This window comes from Frieseomelitta varia, unplaced genomic scaffold, assembly GCF_011392965.1.
Source record: "Frieseomelitta varia isolate USP_RPSP 00005682 unplaced genomic scaffold, Fvar_1.2 scaffold_280, whole genome shotgun sequence".
Taxonomy (NCBI): domain Eukaryota; kingdom Metazoa; phylum Arthropoda; class Insecta; order Hymenoptera; family Apidae; genus Frieseomelitta; species Frieseomelitta varia.
Window position 1 is genome coordinate 67,805 of NW_025110013.1, and position 20,818 is coordinate 88,622.

Below are 20,818 nucleotides of genomic sequence, written 5' to 3' on the forward strand. Positions count from 1 at the left end.
TTTTTCCCCTGTTGTTGCGTACTTTGAAGAAAGCCTGAAAATATAAGAAATATTGATGATATTATCAAGGGGAATATTTCTTGAGCGAAGTGTAATGTTACGTCGTTATATCTCGTGGCCTCGATTTTAGTTAATTTGGATCACGGTAATAAATGAAAAATATATGCGTCTTGGGCAATGTGGAGCAAGGCAAGAATATTTCAAAATGTATATTCGCACGTCGATTTGTCATTCACGCGCTACGAAGGAAGTTAGACGCTGTCTTTAGAACCAGATTTCTTTTATTATTGCGAATTTAACTTGAAATTTCCTTACATTATTATTAACGTGAAATCCCACTTTACTTTATATTCAATATCAATTCTGTACTTTATTGGTCTAATGAATACTATAAATCATTAAACATTGCAACCATTTTCTTTCATTATCGCTATATGAATATCCACGAAGTAGCAAGATAATTATAATATCACACCTTGTATTATTTCCATTTATTATATATCCGAAAAGAATATCACTGCAATATCATCGAATCGTGTTAACGATAATCACACTTTGCTAAAATTTACACGACAGAACAGAATCGTAATTGGCCGTCGATCACAATAAGAAAGAAGAAGTGAAGTTCGAAGTTGTGGAAACGCCAGCGAACAGGTGGCTACTACGGCTGTGTGAAAACACGAAAATATCGGGAAAACACGATGGTCGGGACGAGGTCGAGTTCCCGAAAATTTCAAGAACCTGTATAGCGGTCTACAAAATATGTAAATACACAATTCAATTTCCTCTGCCGGTGAAATTATTGGAAACGCGGATTCTAAGAATCGTGTGACCTGACGTATACAAACGCGTGCTTAGTACTTGGGCATTGTGTACGCTGTCGAGCAGTATCGCTGAGAAATTCGGAGAGGTCAGACGTATATTTCAAAATCTCTGTGAATTTAATAAAGATTGAAAATCTTTAAAAAAAGAATGTCGAGTGATAGTGAGAGTAAAGTTGTGCAGTAGCAGGAAGTAGTGCAGAAGATATCGTGTAAAGGAAGAAGGTGAAGAGAAGCTCTGTTTGGGAACATTTTCAAGAAAAAGATGATACAAAGGCCGAATGCACACATTGTCACCGTGAATTTAAAACTAGGTATGCAAATACTACTAGTTTATTACGCCATTTGAAACGTATGCATCCAAACGTAAGTACATGTACTAGAAAAGAAACTGAATCGATATAAAATTTCTCGCACGTACAAAGTGATACGCGAAAGATTGTCAAACCAAAAGATATAACAGAAGGAATTGCTCGAATGATGGTTCTAGATCTGCGATCTTTCGGTATAGTTGAAGGCTTTAACGAATTATTTCAGCTTGTTCCCAATTCTTTCCCAAATACCAACTCTTTCCAGAATCCTGTCTTGGTCCCTAAAAAATTTCGATATTTCGAGTTCTCGCACACCACTACTAATGGCTACGAAGCAAAGTTAAATCACGTGGGTGGTTGAGCATAATGCAGCACATTGATGATCCACAAACGCAGCGCGATTCTCGATCGGCGATAAAACGCGAGTAGGTGCAAAACGATCCGATCAACCGAAGCGAAGCGTCATTCAAGTGTTTCGCTAACGAGCAACGCACAGGCGTTGGCGAATTTTTTCTTTCACCGCGCTTCTCGAGAGTTCTATCTACAAGGAAATCGAGCGTTGCGCGATCGAGCTGGCCGTTCGCAAGTCACTTGATCAGCGGTAAACCGATCCGAGTGCAGCCGTAAAATTCCACGAGCCCGCGGTGGCCTAGTCGCCGAGTACGCTAAACGATCGGGCAAACACACGAGCGCGAAATCTCGAGACAGTTTCGTACGAATACATACGTAACGAAAGCAGTCCAAGCGTAGGCTCATCGCAGGTTCATCGAACTCGTTCGTATCACGTTTTTCTTTCCTTTTTTTTTTTCGCGGGCACGCACGTGCCTATCGTTTTCGAATCGGAACTGGGCTCGTGTACGCGCACTCGAATTTTGTATACGAGTTCGCCGCGCGATCGATTCGAGTAGGCGACCGGGAAATCCCTGAATTGAGGAGGAAGTGGAGCCTCGTTTCCAAAGATAAAGTATTAACGTTGAGAATTCAGTTAATAAATATTGTTGAAGATGACATATGGGAGAAATGTATATCAAGCTTGAAAGATACGAGCCAATTTGATTATCTCAGTCAGTCTACATAGAAATGTCAGAGTAGCGAACGAGAGTTGAGACAGCATGCACATCATATCCAAAGGAGCTCGTCGAGGAAGCAAATACAGGAAATCTATTGAAAATAGAGTTAATTGAAAATCGTCACCTTTCACCCTCTGTCAGCAATTAACGGATGTGTCGGAGATTTTTGGAGTAGAGAAAGCGTGTTCCTGTTTCTCTATAATGTTCAAACGTTGCATCCTCGAAAATCGTCGGGCGAAACTGCTTCTCCATTGTGTCGGTACACGAATACAGTGTTTGACGTTCACGAAAAAAGTACACTGGCAACTAAGTCAATTAAGACAATGCACAAGCACAGAAAAATCCGTTCCTAAATTGAAGCTGAGAACGAGCTTCGACAACCATGTGATTACCAACACTTATGAGAAACAGAGAGAGAGAGAGAGAGAGAGAGAGAGAGAGAAATGAAATGAACACAGAAATGAAAGGATAAAACGAGACGAGGAATCGCGAAGAAGATGATCGTGGTCTCAGCTGGAACAAAGACGGAAAGAAGTGGTTTGAGGAAGGCAGAAGAGAGACCGAGAGGAAGCAAGGTTAGAGAGAGAGAGAGAGAGAGAGTCCGTGTGAGATGGCAAAAGGCGAAACAGACAGAGGTAACACGGTGTGTGGCGCGGTTGGCTGGAGCGAGAGGGCGCATGGCCTTGGCCGCTGCTGCGGGGTAATTCAGTCAAGGTTTCGGCCGATGAACTTCCTCCGATGGGAGGAAGGAGAGACGGCCGGCAGAGGTCCGCGGCGAGTGGTGGGGCGACGCTTCGGCCAATGGCGAGGACACGCGGCCCAGCGAGCAGCCGTGCGATTGGTTGGGCCCATAACGCCGATGCTCGGGCCCGCAGCCGCCGCTTGTCAGTGACCTCCAGCATTGAAAATACGATGAACTCTCTCGGGGGGCTCTCTGTAAGAGCGCACCGGTGCGCTGTGTGTCCTCTACTACATACTAGGTAGCCAGGGCGTAGACATTGTAGATGGTCGAGGCAGCCTGGCAAGCAGGCAGCCACATCAATCCCTCCCCTCCACCGGGAACCGGCGTCGCTCCGAGTAAGGGCTGCACGGCCCCCAGGTAACCAACACTCGGCAGCGCCGAACTCCAGTCAGACCAACGCGAACCTCCCTCGAGCGAACACTTACTTTCACTCTCTCTTCCCAGAGAGAAGAGCGCTCTCTTGCTCGCAGTTTTCCTTCGACTTGAGCTGCGTTCTCCTCACCTGCACCCGGTTCCTTCTTTCTTTCGTTCTTCCTCTTTGTCGCAGTGTATAACACGGACGAGGTGTCCATCGGTTGCCACAGAACGCACCTGCCCCTCGTTTCGGTAGGAGGTTCACGCTCGAACCGGAGTTTGTATTCCTCAGTGTGATTCACTGCGCCGGTCGGTCGGGTTCTCGGCACGTGAACCGTTGTTAATCACGTGATCGACCGCATTGTGCTTCAGGCGAGGAACAGACTTGGAGATAGATAGATATTTTGCTCGACGAGTTTGCTTCATTTCAGTGATGCCGAAGAATAAAGTGAATGTCAGTGTTTACGTCAGTCAGTGATACCGAGGGGAACGTACAGTGGAACTGATGTCGGTCCTCGGGTCAGTGCAGTGCCGTGTCAAGTGGATGGTACAACGAAGAACCTAAGAGTTGTTGATATTCGTGATTGAACGATAGACAGACACCATGATCCTGTCCCCGGACAGCAGCGCGCAGGCCACGATAGCGACGTCACCGGCACCGGAATCGCCGATCTCGAGCATGTCGTCGCACGGCTCCCGCGCGTCCAGCGTGTCGCGCATGTCTTGTGTCTCTCAGGACATGTCCAGCCCTTATCACGTGGCGCAGTTGCCTCATCATCTCAGTCCCAACATGCCCACCATGGACTCTACCGTTTCGTCGGGGAAACCCGAGCCGGAATTGAACATAGGTACGATTCGGGATCGTTGTCCCGACATGTCACGCTCAAAGAGAGATGGCAGAATAAGAATCAAAAAATTCCACGAAGATGTAAGAAGCGTATCATTCGATTGTCACACCCACTTTTTAATATACTTGATCAAAAATTGGTGGTTAAATCAACCGCCCCCACTTCCCTAAAAAAAAAAAAAAAAAAAGATAGAAATAAAGAAGTTAAATTTCGACCAGGTTCAACCCGTTGTCGATCGATCGGTTAGATCTCGTGAAACTGAAGAACGATCGTGCGTCGTGACAGTCGAGTGAAAGCAGAAAGTTGTAACACGCCGATGCTGTAACCCGCCGCGAGAGAGGAGAAAGTGTTCTTCTTTCTCTCCCACCTTTCTCCTCCCAGACGCGCGCTCTCCGCCACGTGGAGAGCAATGTGAATCCGACATGTTACGTTGTCGGACGTTATACACACACCTCGTGCAAGTGAAACGACAGTGCGTAATTTTTTTTTTTTTCTTTTGTTTCTCTTGCAGAATTCGACGGGACCACGGTACTGTGTCGTGTCTGCGGGGACAAGGCGTCCGGTTTTCACTATGGAGTACACTCCTGCGAGGGATGCAAGGTGAGTGGAAATTCGAACTGGATACACGATACGAATTCTACGTATATTTCGCGTATTATTACGTTCAACGTTTTTTCGATCTATTTTCGCTTTCGATGGCATTTGCTTACTCGGCTCGAGCTCTCTGTCCGCTTTGTTGGAGTTCTTTCGTCAAGGAAATTCTGTCCGAAGAAAAGAATAATTATACGATGGATCTGAAAATCGTTGTAACGAACAATTGCACCAAGCATTGCAGTGAACATTTTCGATACTTTTTGCCAAGTTTTTCTTTGTTTCTTTTTCTTTTTCTTTTTCTTTTTCTTTTTTTTTTTTGTGAAATAATGAATTTCGAAAGTACTCGTGGTTGGAATTTTACCGATAGTGACTCGACCAGTTCCGCGGAAAGTATCGAAAATGTGACACGATGTGGCCAGGAAGTGAACGGAGCTTGAATGTGAATGTACGATGCGATCAAGGCTACGGAGAAGCTATCGACCGAGCACCGCTCGACCTTGTGCACGCGGAAATCGCGAGACGTTCGAGCTGGTCCTTGACGTTGCCTCCTCGACCGGACAGCCTCTTGCGGACGAAAAATCTTGCCAAGGTCTCCTTTCTTCCATTCACGATCAATTACGAGTCACCTTTCTCGCGTACGACGATCAGTGAAACGTTTGAAATTGATCCGATATAATTCTATATATATTCGTACTTTATTCTCCTAAAATAAGAGAACGTAATTTCATTTCTACGATGAAAGTAGAAGATAAATTTCTCGAGAAAAATTCTGGGTGACTTTTGAGAAAAGATAGAATACGGGACGGGGAACGATCAGATTTTCTTGGAACACGAGGCAGGTCGGGAGCCGGACAATAGCTTCTTCGCGGGCGGTTACGCAAAAGGAGCGGGAAATGCGGCGAAATTCTGTGTGGAACGATAACCCTCGTGTGAGAATGGACAGGTAGATAGAGCCTGTGGCTCTTTTCGTGAAGACAGTTTTGTATTGGTGGTTTTCGTGTGGCCGAGTTTTTAAAGCCAGGTATGTGCAACGTAAAGAATGCACATCCGTCCGCGTAACTTCCTGTTACAACTTCTCTCCCTCTGCTCTGCTCTCCTTTCTTTTCATTCGAATCGACTGCTCCCTCTGTCGACCATTTAAAATTGAAAAGAAAAAAGAAAGCCGCTCTCCGCAGTATCGTCCGGGAGTGTGCCAGCGTAGAAAACGTTTGTCCGTTGAAAACGTTTCGAAGTGAAACGTGACTCATCGTTGAAAACAGCGTGTAGTCGGTTAACGAATCGTGGCGGTACGAAAGGAGAGTTCTTTCCCCGCGAAACCTCGAATCCAATGTAAATCGTTTCCCTCGAGACTGATAATTACGCCCCGCGAAGGCCAACGTCCTCGTGCTCGTCATTGTACGACTTCAAGGAGGCGCGTGGTAGGGGAACGGTACAGGCCGCGAATTCATTTTAGGAAGTGGCAGTATGTTCCCCCCACTCCTGCTATTCTATCCCCTCCACGTCAACTGGGGAAACGTGGGGAGGGTACTTCGCCAGGTGTTGCGAACTGGTGCGCCGCCAGTGCTCGCAGATCTTCATCGTCCGTCGACCCGATGATTTCGTTTTAATGCACTCTCTTATCTAATTAATTAACTACCAAATGCATACCTTGGTAACTTTTCATTATACATTTCAAGATTTTGACGATTTTCAATGATCTCTCTGTCCAACGCTGATCGATCAGTCGTACGTCGGTGATTCAAAAAGGGTAGCTTAACGCTACAGGGTTTCTAATCTTCCGTTTGAAGTAGCACGCCGACGATGACTTTCCCCAAAGCTAATCCGCCGAAACCCAAATATCCTGGCAAAGAGTCGTTTGTCCGGTGTCCAGACGAAAAGAAAGAGAGAGTGGCCCGGCGGGATCGCCGAAATGCCAAAGGAGATGATGGCGGCGGGCCACGGGAAAGAGAAAGTGTCCCCTAACCCCTGCTGATCGTATTTCTACCTCGAGACCGTTTCCGTTTTCCGATTTTCCTACCAGAGAATCAGAGCCGACCGTTTCTTCCGAAACGATACGTAGCCAAGAATTTTTTTTCCTCGCAAAAATCTTTCTTTCTCCCCCACCCGGAGGAATCTTGGATCCCCGTTGAGCGGAACGATCGGAAGAGGAGAGGATAGCCTCGGGCCGGGTTGACTAGGTCAGTAACTTATGGCCGTAGCGTAACACACAGACACTTGACAGCAAACGAGTCGACGTCGAGTGACCTAGCCGCTAGCGGTAGAGACGGTCTTATAGGTACACTGGAACACGCAGCGAGGGACCCAACAGTGGAAAGGGAAGAGAACGCGGAAGAGTGTTGGATATCTTTAAGACTAGGTCGCTCGGTCGCGCTGCTGTTGCACTATTTCGCTGGCCACAAGCTACTTTTCTTCCTCCGTCAGCGAGCTCCTCGGTTCGTTCCAGCCTCTTGCTGTTTTACGAGCTCATTGTCGAGTCCTGGATCCCAAGCCTTGAGGTTAGGATCGAAATTTTATTTGGTATGATATGCCGTGAATATATGGGAGCTTTGTAAATTGAAATCTTCCAAAGGAGATTACAGGATAGATGGGATCTTTTGTGGCATCGCGTAGCACGGGATTTGGATAGATACAGGGTTTGAACAATAGGGTTAGGTGCGCGCGAGCCCTATGTTTTCGGAATGGAAAAAGTGACGCGAAGATGGCGGCCGGCCGTGTGGCTCGCACTGGCCCAGATATCTCGCCCAGGCCATTGCCCCTCCACGACACTTTTCGTGCACGCGTCACTGACCTGGGCTTAGTTTTACGGCACGAGAGATTCGCGGCGCCGCAATCAGCGCGCGCGACCCGCGATAAAACCGCGATAAAAGGCACGGCATTCCGGCGACGCGAGTAACCGACTCGATTCACGAAACGCTGAGTCCGAATCTGATCCCCCTGGCTGACTATAGCCTTCTATATTTATCCATCTAATCTTATTCCGTTGTGTATATCTGCACGTACATCTACCTCACTCGTCAACCCCCTTTTAGCCGTTCTTTGTTCCAGTCCAACCCTTTCAACTCCGTGTGCACCTTCAAACTCACCCGCGTCAATTTTCTTTCCGATTCCGTTTCGATCGCGTTTCTCTCTTCAAAAACACTGCGCGCGGGGGGTGTTTTTGAAACGACAGAGCGCAAGTGCCGCTCTCCGCGAAGTCGTCGAAATTCTTTACAAACGGAAGGGAGGGAGGATTTTTCTCGTTTTTATTTTCGCGTCGACGTTCCTCTTTAAATCTCGCCGGCAGGGCAATCAACGGTGGAGGTGCGCGTCGACTCTTTTTCCGGAGGGTTGAAACCAGGCGACCGGTGCATTAACCCTCCGGTCGTCGACCCCCGAGCCAGTTACGTCACACGCTTGTTCCCTCCTCCACCTCCTCCCCCTCCCCTTCTTCTTCGTCCCAGTGCCCCCTTCCATTATCGTTGTCTCCCCTCCAAATTCTTACTAACCCCCACCACCAGTATCGTTCTCCTCCTGTGCCTCCAACTGCACCTCCACCCCTCCACCTTTATTCTCCTCCATCTTCCTCCTCCTTCGCCCCCTCCCCTACCGGCTAACCGTCATTTTTGATGTCGTAACGAGTCGTGATCTCATTTTCATTTGATTGCGCGGGTATTTCGGTGCTCGGTTGGGGTTACTGACCCCGGTGCATCTACTTTAGAATCGGGTCAGCCGCTTATTATCGTGGTAGGTGTTCGCTCGACGCGGTATCTCCGGCCGGCCGGAGCAGCACCGCGCTTCAAGATAACGTCGCCGCCCCGCCGAACGTCATGCTCCTCTAAAGCCCCGATAAAGCCACCCCGTGAAACACGACACCCCCCCACGCTACATTGTCGTTTCGTGCAGGCTTGCTCGCGTCGCGACCAATCGTCCCGCGATTTTATCCGGCGGGATCCATTGACTCGCTCTATCGTTGTAGATCGTGGATCGCTGGATTGTCTTCCTCCTTCCTTGGCGGAGGAAATCCAGGGATTGGAAATTTTGTGGAATCATACCACGATTGTGAGGTAGTCTTGCATTCGATGCAGGTGACGTAAATTTCCCATTTCAATTTCTAATTAGGAAACTCTGAAGGAGTTGAGATCATTTTGTTGCTATTTTCGAATAGAATAAGTCTAAAATTAGCGAGTCTTCTTATTTATTCGATATGTCGTTATTCGATGAGTTTTCTTGGTGAGATGTGAAGAGAGCGTCGTGCAAACGAAAAATAGTTCGAGTGGTGACCTCGGCGATCGACTTCCTCGGTATCGATGCCCGGGGAATAGAGCAGCAAACTGTTCGAGGTCAAACGAGAGTACAAAAGCTGGTCGGCCAACGGCACCATTTCTTTTCCGTTAAATTTATCAGATTCTTCATCGTCTAGAATTTCTTTTTGAACATTCAGAATCATAATTATTTTTTTTTTTTTTAGTAATTATTTTCTCGTCTTAACGCGTCATTCTAGAATTACAATTTCCAAACCACTTGCACGGAACCGCAAAACTTTAATTACAATCGGAAGATCGATATTTTTCCAATCTGCTCAAACAGGTTCTATTTTATACATTCCATCCCTTTTCGGGGGTAACTCTTGCAAAAATTCGTCCTATCTGTTATTAAATGTCTAATCCAGAAACTGTCTCAGGAACCCAGTAAAAAAATTCTCTAAAAAAAAAAAAAGAACAAAAGATTCACCCCGAAAAGAGTATTGCTACCAGAGTAGGAGCATTGCTCCAAAACTTCCCCAATTTTTCCTGACGCATTCTCGCTCGCTCATGGTCGATCATCTCTGACCTCGAGGATCGGTTCTACGGAGCGATCAGGCATATCGGTGTCCGGGGAGCGTGAACGAGCTGCGAATTCTTGGGGTCGTAGGTGCGCGTCGACGCGAGCGCGCGCGAGCGGTTAATGCCCCCGAGTGGAGCAGAGAGTGTCGCGCCGTTTCGAGCGAGAGCGCATGCGCTCGCACGGCCGCGCGCATTATGTACGTCACCGTTACTCCGTTTCGTGTCCTGTCCTCTCTCCCTTTTCCCACCAGAGCCTTCCCTTCTAACCCAAGCGGTATCACTCGTTGCACGTAAGTACCTCTTTCTCGCTCTTCGTCTTTTCCTCTTTCTTTGTCGTGTCACCCCCTCTCTTTCTCTTTCTCTTTCTCTCTGTCTCCCTGTTCCCCTGTTCCTCGTTTCCCGTCTTCGTTGTCCCCCTGGCCGCCGTTCGCCCGTGGGAGCAGATATACTCACCTTCCCCTACCAGAATACCATCCCTCCTCCCCACCAAACAAACGTTCCATCCACCTCCATCGAGGCACAGTCGCGCGCTCCGGTCGTTGGCCCCACGACCACGTCGTGTGTATATCCCACACTCTCCTTACCTACATCTGTGTATGCCCGCGATTCGATGTGTGCACGCGTGCCACCGATGCACATGCACGCGAGAGCAGCCGAGCCGCGGACTCGCTCCTTTCGCGGAAAATAAAAGCGAACACAACCGGTGAATGTGACGCGGGACACTCGAGGTCTTTCGACAGGGTTAACGCTCGCGTGCGAATTCTTTCAGGAGGGTGGATACATTTTCTCCTTTTTTCTTTCTTTCTTTCCCATCGTCTTTGTTTTTTTTTTGGAAAAATGTCGGGGCAGAGAGAGAGAGGTTTCAAGAAATTGTGAAATCGACGAGCGAAAGTTTCGTTTTAAATTAGTGGATTTGGTAAACGCAAGTTCGTTGCGTACACAGGACAATTTTAACGAGATTTAGATATCAAACTTCTCTTCACAACAATTTCAAACACGTGCCAATGCGATTTCAACAGTCATGAAACAGCACGAATTTACATTACGCTGCAACTACGATTCTGTTCGCTTCAACTTGCTCCACTTGATAATCCTGGGCGGCTGGAAGCGAGTCTCGAAATAAATCCTCTCCTAAAATAGAGCAAGAATGGATGTAGAACAAGAGTATCTATCTACTCTAAATATTCTGGAAGGATTTATTTTTCGCCGATCGCGACGATCGTGACGATCTGTTTGCGTTTATGGTGTGTGGGCACAATGGTGGCGCGTGCGCCAGCTCACGCTAAGTCGAAGCACGGCACGCGAAGGTGGTCGCACGCCTGACCCGTCAGGGGGAATGCACAGAGTTTGAGAGATCGATGCACCGCATTCTCCCACAATCCCACCCCTCGATGCTGGTTCCACCTCCGCCGGATTCCCGCCAAGCAAGGGGTTCAACAGGGGTTGCTGGCCTCGTCCGGGCATCCACGACAGCAGCTCGTGCGCCCGATAGAACCTTCCATCGTCCCTTCCTAATCTCCTAAACCATCTTGAATTTTCCTTCGATCGATCTTCGATTTCTAGAAAAATTATCCGGGAATGAAGTTTCGTTAGAATCGCTTTACCCGTATTTTACTTCGTATTAATCAGCCTTTCAATTGCTTCCCAGCTGTCGCAAAGTTCCAACTTTGCTGCCACCTTTCAATGTTTAAACGACCTACGAATAATTCACTTGGCGTTATTTCCGAAGTTAAGAAATATTTCAAGAGGCGATCAAAAGCGATATAATTCGACGTGGCAGGCGTCAGTTAGAAGATGATAAAGAATTCCCGAGCTAGACGGAAATATCCTCCCGCGAATATATTAATCGCTTCTTAATTCCTCGATAAATAAACCGAAACTGCAACGCACTATGAATCTACGAATCCTAGCCAATGGATTTTAATCAATCCTCGTTGCTCCCCGTTCCATAAAAAGCTGCCGCACTTGTGCAGTATCGATCTCTATTTAACATCTGTCATCGCGAACTCTAAAAAAAAAAAAAAAAAAAAAAAAACAGAATAAAATCTCCACGAAAAGCCAATTCTATCAATAGCTGTGGCAATCGTGGACGTTCGATCGGCGTGTAATCCCGAGGCGGACGAATCCGCGACCTCGTAAAACCTCGGGAGCCGCGTTTCGTAGAAAACAAACGCGAGGCAGGGTTCATTGGCCCGGGTTGTCGAGGGCAGAGAGAGGATTTCAGACGGAAAGCTGGCTGGGGGCAGCATCGTCGTCGTCTTCGTCGTCGTCGTCGTCGTCGTCGATCGTCGGCAGGGAAGCTTAACATTGGCAACGCTGACAGTTCATTGACTTGCATCGAACGCGTGCACCGATTGACAGGCCGGGCGCGGAGGTGCAACGGTACATCGTTCTCTCGACGGTCTCTCTCCCTCTCGCTCTCCTTCTCTTTCTCTCTCTCTCCTTCTGTTCTATCTCTCTTTCCCTCTTTGGTCCGTGCACGAAGTTGAGGTAGGCGAGGTCGCGTGTCTGACGTCACGAGAGAGTCACTTGACGACCAACAGTGTGTCGCCAATTCCGTACGCATATACGTGCAATGCACGCGAGCGCGCCTGCGCCTCTGACAGCGTACAACGAAGGCTCGAAGATACGACGACAACGACGACAACGACGACGACGACGACGACGACGACGTTCCACGCGTCGTTCGTTACGTAACCACCGCGCGAGGTCGTTGACCGATACGCGGCCGGGAACTTCCTCCGCCCTGACCTACCTCTTTTCTCATTCTCAATTAACGGCTGCCGCATGAAAAACCGACTCGGCCGAACAATCTCCGATCTGCTTTTCCTTCTCATCCATTAAATCGTATCGTTTCATCCCTCTCGCATAGATACATTTCTCCCGTGCATGCATATTTTATACATCGCGAGCTTTGCTCGTTTGGCAAGATATATTGGTATATATTTAAATGAGAGACGCCAGCTTATGGGGGAATCTCAATACTCAACCCCCGGGGGGTTGGTTTGAACGTCGAAACGAGGAGAGGAGAGAGTGGGTCGATGAAGCTGGCGGGTTATTCACCCTTTCCGGCGGCGAGGAATCGTCGTCTCGTAGGTCTCGATGAAAAAAAAAAAAAAAAAAAAAAGCGAACGAATCCCCGAAAAAAGCGAGGCATAGGCAGGGTTGATAGGCGCGCGTACGTCAAAAAAATGGTGGGGGTTTCCCGCGTTTATTCGTGCTTGCTCTCTCTCTCTCTCTCTCTCTGGCGGAGTAACAGGAATACGGTGGAAGGTAGGGACAGTTTTCGAGAGGGTGGTTCCTTGCAGAACGCAGCGAGTTGACGGTATGGCGGCGGCGGTGGTGGAGGAGGAGGAGGAGGAGGTGGAGGATGAGGAGGAAGAGGAGGAGGGGGAGGAGAAGGAGGAGGGAAGGAACCCGTTAGTAGAGCGTTCGAAGCGCGCGCGAGCTTCTATGGTCGCGTTCGACCGACGAGGAACGCGATATACGTCGAGGGTTTGCCAGCACGCGCGAACGGGACAGGGAACAGAGACAAAACGGGAGAGAGACGAACAGATCGGGAGAAAGAGCGAGAGGGAGGAAGAGGGACTGGGTGCGCGCGCGCGTGTGTATGCGTGTGTGTGTATGTATGTGAGTGTGTGTAAGAGAGAGAGAGAGAGAGAGAGAGAGAGAGAGAGAGAGAGAGAGAGAGAGAGAGAGAGGAGGCGAGGCAGAGTGCGCGCAAGGGGGACTCTCACTTTCACGCGGTGAACTGCGGGTGAACGTCCGGGAATTGGGTCAGAGTGTCCCCCACCTCGGCGAGCCAGAGGCAATGTGCCGAGGCTCTATGCTTTCTGTGCTAGAAAGAGCCAGTCCACAGCCAAGCTCCGATACAAACGGTCGCTTCTTTTTCCCCCGCCGAAAACTCGCGTCCCGAGTCTCGCATGATACCGTGCAGGCGAACAGTTACGCTCGATTCGCTGGTGAGTTTGGTGGTGTACGAGACGTGTGCATCGTTTCTTCACGTCGTTTTTCACGTCGCGAGAACGGTTCAGTGAATCTCGATCGAGCGAGACTGTGAATCGCGAGCGCTGGTAGCAAAAGTACATTGGACTTGCCCGTCGTTCGTTCTCGCGAGTTTCGTGGTTTCACTCGATCGCTAACAATAATAATAATAATAATAGTAATAATAGTAATAAAAACGAAGAAGAAGATAGAGGAAAGTAAAGAAAGATCTCTAGTGCGCGTGCTGAGAGGCACGCGAGTCAGTTGCGGGATAAGGAACGTGTGAAACTGAGAGAACACAAATCTGTCCGGGGTGAATTAATGGGGTGCTTGTGCGAATGTGATCTGGCCACCCCGCGTACGGGGACCAATTGCTCGTCAGAGTCCTCCTCGGACAGTGACGGTCAGACTGACGAAGGTTTCGTTGGTGATTCGCAGGGATTCTTCCGACGCAGCATTCAACAGAAGATCCAGTACCGGCCCTGCACTAAGAATCAACAGTGCAGCATCCTGCGCATCAACAGGAACCGCTGCCAGTATTGCCGCCTCAAGAAGTGCATCGCTGTCGGGATGAGTCGCGATGGTGAGTCTGTTTCTCCATGTCATGACATAACATAAATCCCCTAAAATGTCCCTGTTCCTTCGAGAGTGATTTCCCCCCCAAAAAAAAATTTCAACGTCGCGTGGAACATCATTGATTCCAACAACATCGTGGCTAGTAAACTCGCTGAGAAACGATTTAAACCGAGATACCAGATATCATCTCTCTACCAATAAACTCGCGATCGCGTAACACGCACACTTGTCCCAAAAAATAGTTGTTAAAATCTAGAGTGACGGGTCGTTGACCGTTTGCGTAACGCCGCTCCCCGCGACACAGCGCAAGTGTCGCAATGGGCGAAAGTGGCCAGTTCACTGTTCGAGAAAGCAATCGCAATTATATACCTTCCTCGAGGCCCGTCCCGCGACGAGCTTGCTTTCTTTTCGAAACATCGGTACACCCGATTCCGTCCGGCGACCTCTTTTCCTCGCTGCGAAACCGTGCGTAAGTAGATTCGGCCATCGACGCGCCAGACCTAGCCGAGGTCGACGACCTGGCAGCATCGGCAGCCCGCCACCGAGATGCATCTACTGCATCGTCTGATCTAGAAGCGTCCGTAATCTCCTTCGAGACTCGGACCCGATCGAAATGTCCAGATTCTCGAATATCCTCTCCGTGTACCGGATGCATATGAAAAAAATCGTATTCGCGCAGTTGGTTTAGTTACTCTCAACGATCACACGAACGTTTATGGATTGTTGTTTTCTCTCGAACAACGACAACGATCCGATCGAACGTCACAAGTGCAGTTTATTCAGACTCGAGGGTGAGTCAAAGTTTGAGAAGCAAGAGTTTCCCGCTGATAGGCAGCGTGGATCGTGCCGCGGGGTCAATAGTCGGGCATTGCTCGGCTTACATGCGACTCCACGTCTATAGAAAGAGTACCGCTACTCGCCGCTACGTACCCGGTGACCCTTCCACCTCCTTCCACGCTACCCCTACCTTCTCCGCCAGCCGCGTACGCTATCGCGATCATTCCCGCCTTCTCCTACCTCCCCCACCTTGTCCGAATTTCCCCCACCGCGCGTCCTACAGCGACAACGCGCCGTCGCGTGGCGCTACGCTCCATGCGGAGACCTCGCGAACTTCGTCCCCTTCGCGATCAGCGTTATCCCTACCAAAGGAATGCGCGCCAACCTCCTGCCACTTCCCCTATCGCGGTCGAGCCACCTGGCTCTCGAGCGCATGCTCGTCTCGGCCAGACCCGCCAAACTGATTTGCCCGACTCGAGCCGCCTGGCAATTTGCGTTCAGCGACTCGGCGAGGAACCTGCTCCCGCTCGACTCTCTGCTTGTGTCGCATCTTCGATCGGTGACACAGGTTGTGACTGAATTTTCCGTGTTCACCAACGCGGTTTAGCGGAGTCGATCAGATCCCATTTACGCGGTACGGATGATACAATTCCAGCTAGCAATCGACACATCGATCACCCTCGAGGGGGGAGAGTACAGTTAGACGTTCGCGAATGATCTCCGTTCGCAGCAGAGTATACCCGTCACCAATGTCCGACGACCCGGTGTTTGCAGCTGTCTAGCGGTGGAATTCGTACGTGACTCGAGCGAGACACGCGTTATGAATCGTGATCGCGATATGACCTCGTGATCGCCGGAAACCAACGAGCGAACCTTAACTATCTGCACCATTCGTTTCAAGTGAATTCCGGACACGCAGACCGATCGGTAAACAGATAAAGAGAAATCGAAGTTCGAACGATATTACATCGCAGGAAGTTCATTCCGAGTCGAATCGAAAAGATGTGACATACAGCGACGAGAGAGACAAAGAGAGAGAGAGAGAGGGAGAGAGAGAGAGAGAGAGATCGATCGTTCACGAACAGATAAGTCCAACGACGGCAGCTGGTGACAGGGCAAATAGCCAGCGAGCCGAGGGGTTGCCCAAGGTCGGCGAGGGTAGCTTACCCCCAGCGAAGGAAGTTTGCATCTGCGCACGCGAGACAGAGTCTCTCACTGCTCTGCCAACGATCCTCTCTCTCTCTCTCTCTCTCTCTCTCTCTCTCTCTCTCTTTCTCTCTATATCAAAATTCGCTCTTTGTCGCATGTTCACGCACGGATACAAAGGGGCAAGGAAGAAAGAGAGAAAAGGAGAGAGAGAGAGAGAGAACGCCCGTACACACATATGTACACATGTGTGGACACACACACGCATACACACATGCTCTCCTCTAGTGTGCGCTCCGCTGGCCGCTACGCTCTTCGCGTACATTCGCTCGCTATATAGTATATATAGGTCGGCGGTACGCCTCGTGCGGCTGTCGCTGAAACCAAGTTCAAGGCCAAAGGCTCGGCAAAGGCCACAATCGTGGCCGGTGGTGGGAGTCGTTGATGGCTGAATAAGTGGAGGGGCTGTTGAACGCAACCCGCGGAACATCACTCAGTCGGCTGTGATGCTGTCTCGCGTTTACACGCGTTCTACTGTCGCGCTTCTTTCTTGAACTCTCTGCCCGCCCGTGTCCGAACCAGACAGCCGTGTGTGTCTGGCGGCGCGCCGTCCACGCCACGCCACGCCACGCCACGCCACGCCGCGCCACATTACACGATCATCGTCGGAGTGACTCGATAGTCAGCCGATAGTCAGCCATCGAATTACGGATTACGATCCATTCCATAAACGAAAGGGAAAAGGAGGAAAGAAGGAGAAGTAGGAGACGAAGATAGAAAAGGCGTTGCGAAGAATAGAAAGAAGAGAAAGATACATTTGCGATAATAGTCGCGCGTATGCCGTGCCGTGCGAATTCACGACCGCGAGCGTCCACCTACAGTGATCGTGCCGATGGGAGGTTAATTTTGGTGCGCGGTGCAGTTCGCTCCGAGGCCAAACACGATTAAGGAATCGAGCGTTCCTCTCGATCGTTCCTCCTCGACCGTCATGGGAGACGAGTTACCCATACTGAAAGGAATCCTCAACGGAGTTGTCAACTATCACAATGCACGTAGGTGTTCACACACGCGGAAGAGGCGTCGTTTCATACCATCGAACAGTGTTTACCGAAACGTCGTTGTTCTTTTTCATTCTTTTTTTTTTTTTCTTTTTCTTCCTTTTTCGCCCCCTCCGCCTGCCGAACCGCTCTCGTGACTTTCTAACAGAGGAAGGATTCGTAGCACGAGGCCAAGGCAGCCGCCACTTTCGTTTCTCGACGCGGCGAGAAAGTCGCGCGCTTTCCCCTCTCGATTCTTTTTCCCTCTTTCTTTGCCTCTCTCGTCGTCGATCGAGTGTCTCGCACCAACGAGACGTTTATCCCGTCTGTCTGAATTGTAACCGACTACCCGACTACTTGTACACCAGGTGCGGTGATACGCGGGACAATGATCGAAACGTAAAATCAAAAGAGAGAAAAAAAAGAAAGGAAGAGAAGAAAACAAAGATTATTCCACAAATCAGTGTGGTGCTTCCCCGTGACGTTGTAACGAGTGTAATAAGGAAACGCGAGGGTGTTTCACGGAAAAGAGACCGCGCACCAGTTTTCCTCGTAATCGCGCGTGCGAGTCAGAGGCGCTCGAAGGTCGCGGCACGCAGCCCGACGCGCCGTGTCCGTTGCATGATTCATCCATTGATCGCATTAACTATTCATCGACGTGTCCTTCCTTCTGCTTACCACTGACCAAACCGAACTCCGTCTCGTTCGTCTCTCTCGCGTTGGTTTGTCGCGTGTCTAATCGTTGGCCATCCGTGTTGTTTCTGCTTATAGCGGTGCGATTCGGCCGTGTGCCCAAGCGCGAGAAGGCCAGGATTCTGGCTGCTATGCAGCAAAGCTCCCACAGCCGTTCTCAAGAGAAGGCAGTAGCGGCCGAGCTGGAGGACGAGCAACGGCTTCTGGCTACCGTTGTGCAAGCTCATCTCGACACATGCGACTTTACCAGGGACAAGGTGGCCCCGATCCTGGTCAGAGCTCGAGAGACGCCTAACTATACCGCGTGTCCGCCGACCTTGGTGAGTACATACACGTACAATTTTATATTCCTTCTCGCAAGCCTCTTCGTTCTCTGACATTTGCCTCGTTCTCTCGATGTCCCTTTTTTTTTTAATTATCTTTCTTTTTCCTCTTCATTCGTTTTTTTCTTTTTTTTGTTTCTTCTTTTCTTCTTTTTGTCCACGCTCCGTTCTAAAACTTTGCATTTCGGACGGTCGATCTTTATTATACCGCTTGCGTCAACAACGAACGGACCTTGAATCGTCCGAGACGCGCGTAGTCCGTTCTCTACGCGGAAATCGAACCAGTCGTCCTCGACCGAACGAGGAAGCCCGATAGCTACGATATTTCCGATCGTGTTCTTTTCTACAAGCGCGCGAAAGAGTTGGCAAGTTGTTGGTAGCTCTCTAACCTAGAGTCGTTCGTTTTGTTCGTGATTACAGGCATGCCCCCTGAATCCGAATCCTCAACCGTTGACTGGCCAGCAAGAACTGTTGCAAGACTTCTCGAAGAGGTTCTCACCGGCGATCCGCGGTGTGGTGGAGTTCGCGAAACGCATTCCTGGCTTTAGCCTGCTGGCACAGGACGACCAGGTCACGCTGCTGAAGGCCGGCGTGTTCGAGGTGTTGCTGGTGCGGTTGGCCTGCATGTTCGACGCTCAAACGAACAGCATGATCTGCCTGAATGGGCAGGTGCTGAAACGCGAGTCCATCCACAACAGCAGTAACGCTCGGTTTCTCATGGACTCGATGTTCGACTTTGCCGAGAGGGTGAACTCCCTGCGGCTGTCGGACGCGGAATTGGGACTGTTCTGTTCGGTGGTGGTGATCGCCGCGGATAGGCCAGGATTGCGCAACACCGAACTGGTCGAGCGTATGCACAACAAACTGCGAAACGCTCTCCAAACTGTCCTGGCACAGAACCATCCGCAACATCCCGACATCTTGAGAGAACTGTTGAAGAAGATCCCGGATTTGAGAACGTTGAACACCCTCCACTCGGAGAAGTTGCTTGCCTTCAAGATGACGGAGCAACAACAGCAAATGCAAGCTCAGCAACAGCATCAGCAGCAACAGCAACAACAGCAGCAGCAGCAGCAGCAGCAGCAAACGCAGCACGTGATCAGTGCTCAGCAACCGCAACAGCAACAACACTGGCCGATGGAGGAGGAACCACCTGCCTCTTGGGGCTCGGCCTCGGACGTAACTTTGGACGAAGCTGTTAAAAGCCCACTGGGCAGTGTATCGAGCACCGAGAGCACCTGCAGCGGAGAAGTCGCCTCTCTGACGGAATATCATCACGTAGCCCCACCGAGTGGACATCACGCGTCCAGTGCTCCTCTTCTGGCCGCTACTCTGGCCGGTGGTCTCTGTCCGCATCGTCGTCGAGCAAACTCCGGAAGTACGAGCTCCGGCGACGACGAGCTACATCGTGCGTCACTCTCGAAGACGCCTCAACCACCTCAGTGTCCGCGATTCCGCAAGCTAGACTCTCCGAGCGACAGCGGCATCGAGTCGGGCACGGAAAAACCGGACAAACCGGCGAGCAGCAGCGCCAGCAGCGCGCCAACCTCCGTCTGTTCCAGCCCCCGTTCCGAGGACAAGGAAGTGGAAGACATGCCGGTGTTGAAACGAGTGCTTCAAGCACCACCGCTGTACGACACCAATTCTCTGATGGACGAGGCCTACAAACCTCACAAGAAGTTCCGCGCACTACGTCAGAAGGACAGCGCGGAGGCCGAGCCAGCGGTGATCGTGCAACATACGCAGTCGCAGCTTCATCTCCACCTAACCTCGCCACCGGCTCGAAGTCCAACGAATCAAGTGCAAGCTCAGTGCCCCCAAACGGCGAGTCTGTTGAGCAGTACGCACTCGACGTTGGCCAGGAGCCTGATGGAAGGTCCACGAATGACGGCCGAGCAACTGAAGCGCACGGACATCATTCACAACTACATCATGCGCGGCGAGGCAAGTCCCAGATCGCCGACAGCCTCGCCATCGCCAGCAGAGCAGTGCGCTTCCACGACTACCATCACCGCGCGTTCACCCCAAGGATCTCAAGGACTGCTGCAGTGCGCTACCAGCAGTTACTCGACGAGCAGGTGGCCAGCCACGTCGGTCATCACGACGACGACGGGCGCCCGGCAGCAGCAGCAGCAGCAGCAACAACAACAACAACAACAACAGCAGCAGCAGCAGCAACAGCAGCAACAACAACAGCAGCAGCAGCAACAGTCTTCCTCGGACTACCTCATGGTCGGGAATTCACCGGCCTCGTCGCCAAGATATCTGTCTGCGGCGGCGACGAGTAGTACGAGCACGAGTCCACGGCCTGCCTCGAGTACAGCGGCAACGCTCGTCCTCTCCGGTTGTCCGAGCAACATGATGGAGCTACAGGTGGACATCGCGGACAGTCAGCAACCGTTGAATCTGTCGAAAAAGTCGCCGTCCCCGTCGCCGAGGCCGTTAGTAGGCCCGTGCAAGGCGTTGTCTCTCGAGGCGTAGTGGTCTCGCGGAGTCGCGTGAGCGTGTTTCGTTGTTTGTGACGGACGGCGGTAACCACCCTACCTTCGCTGCAACTCGCGGCAATTACGGGCGCTGAACAGACGAGCGCTTACGCGGATCGGCACAGAAGCCCACCTATTGAACGGAGCGACGTCACGGATGCACGGTGTGTTTCGTCGCGACGAATCATTTCTTCTTTCCTCTCTTTTTTTTCCTTTTTTTTTTTTTTTTTTTTTTTTTTTTTTTTTTTTTTTTTTTT

At 50.4% G+C, this 20,818-nt stretch overlaps 1 protein-coding gene across 4 annotated transcripts in view; it reads left to right on the top strand.

The window, feature by feature from the left end:
* Positions 1-20,683, top strand: part of LOC122529205 (nuclear hormone receptor E75) — an 84,313-nt gene extending 63,630 nt beyond the window's left edge. For 2 of the 4 annotated variants that reach the window (XM_043655046.1, XM_043655045.1), the window contains exons 2-5: positions 4,658-4,746; positions 13,965-14,109; positions 17,834-18,075; positions 18,499-20,683. In XM_043655046.1, the coding sequence (XP_043510981.1) occupies positions 4,658-4,746; positions 13,965-14,109; positions 17,834-18,075; positions 18,499-20,559 (2,537 nt within the window). In that variant the 3' untranslated portion in view covers positions 20,560-20,683. Of the gene's footprint in view, positions 1-3,887; positions 4,147-4,657; positions 4,747-13,964; positions 14,110-16,506; positions 17,078-17,833; positions 18,076-18,498 lie in introns of those variants that run through there. The other 2 variants (XM_043655044.1, XM_043655047.1) reach the window with 2 other exon arrangements.
* Positions 20,684-20,818: the final 135 nt, after the last annotated feature.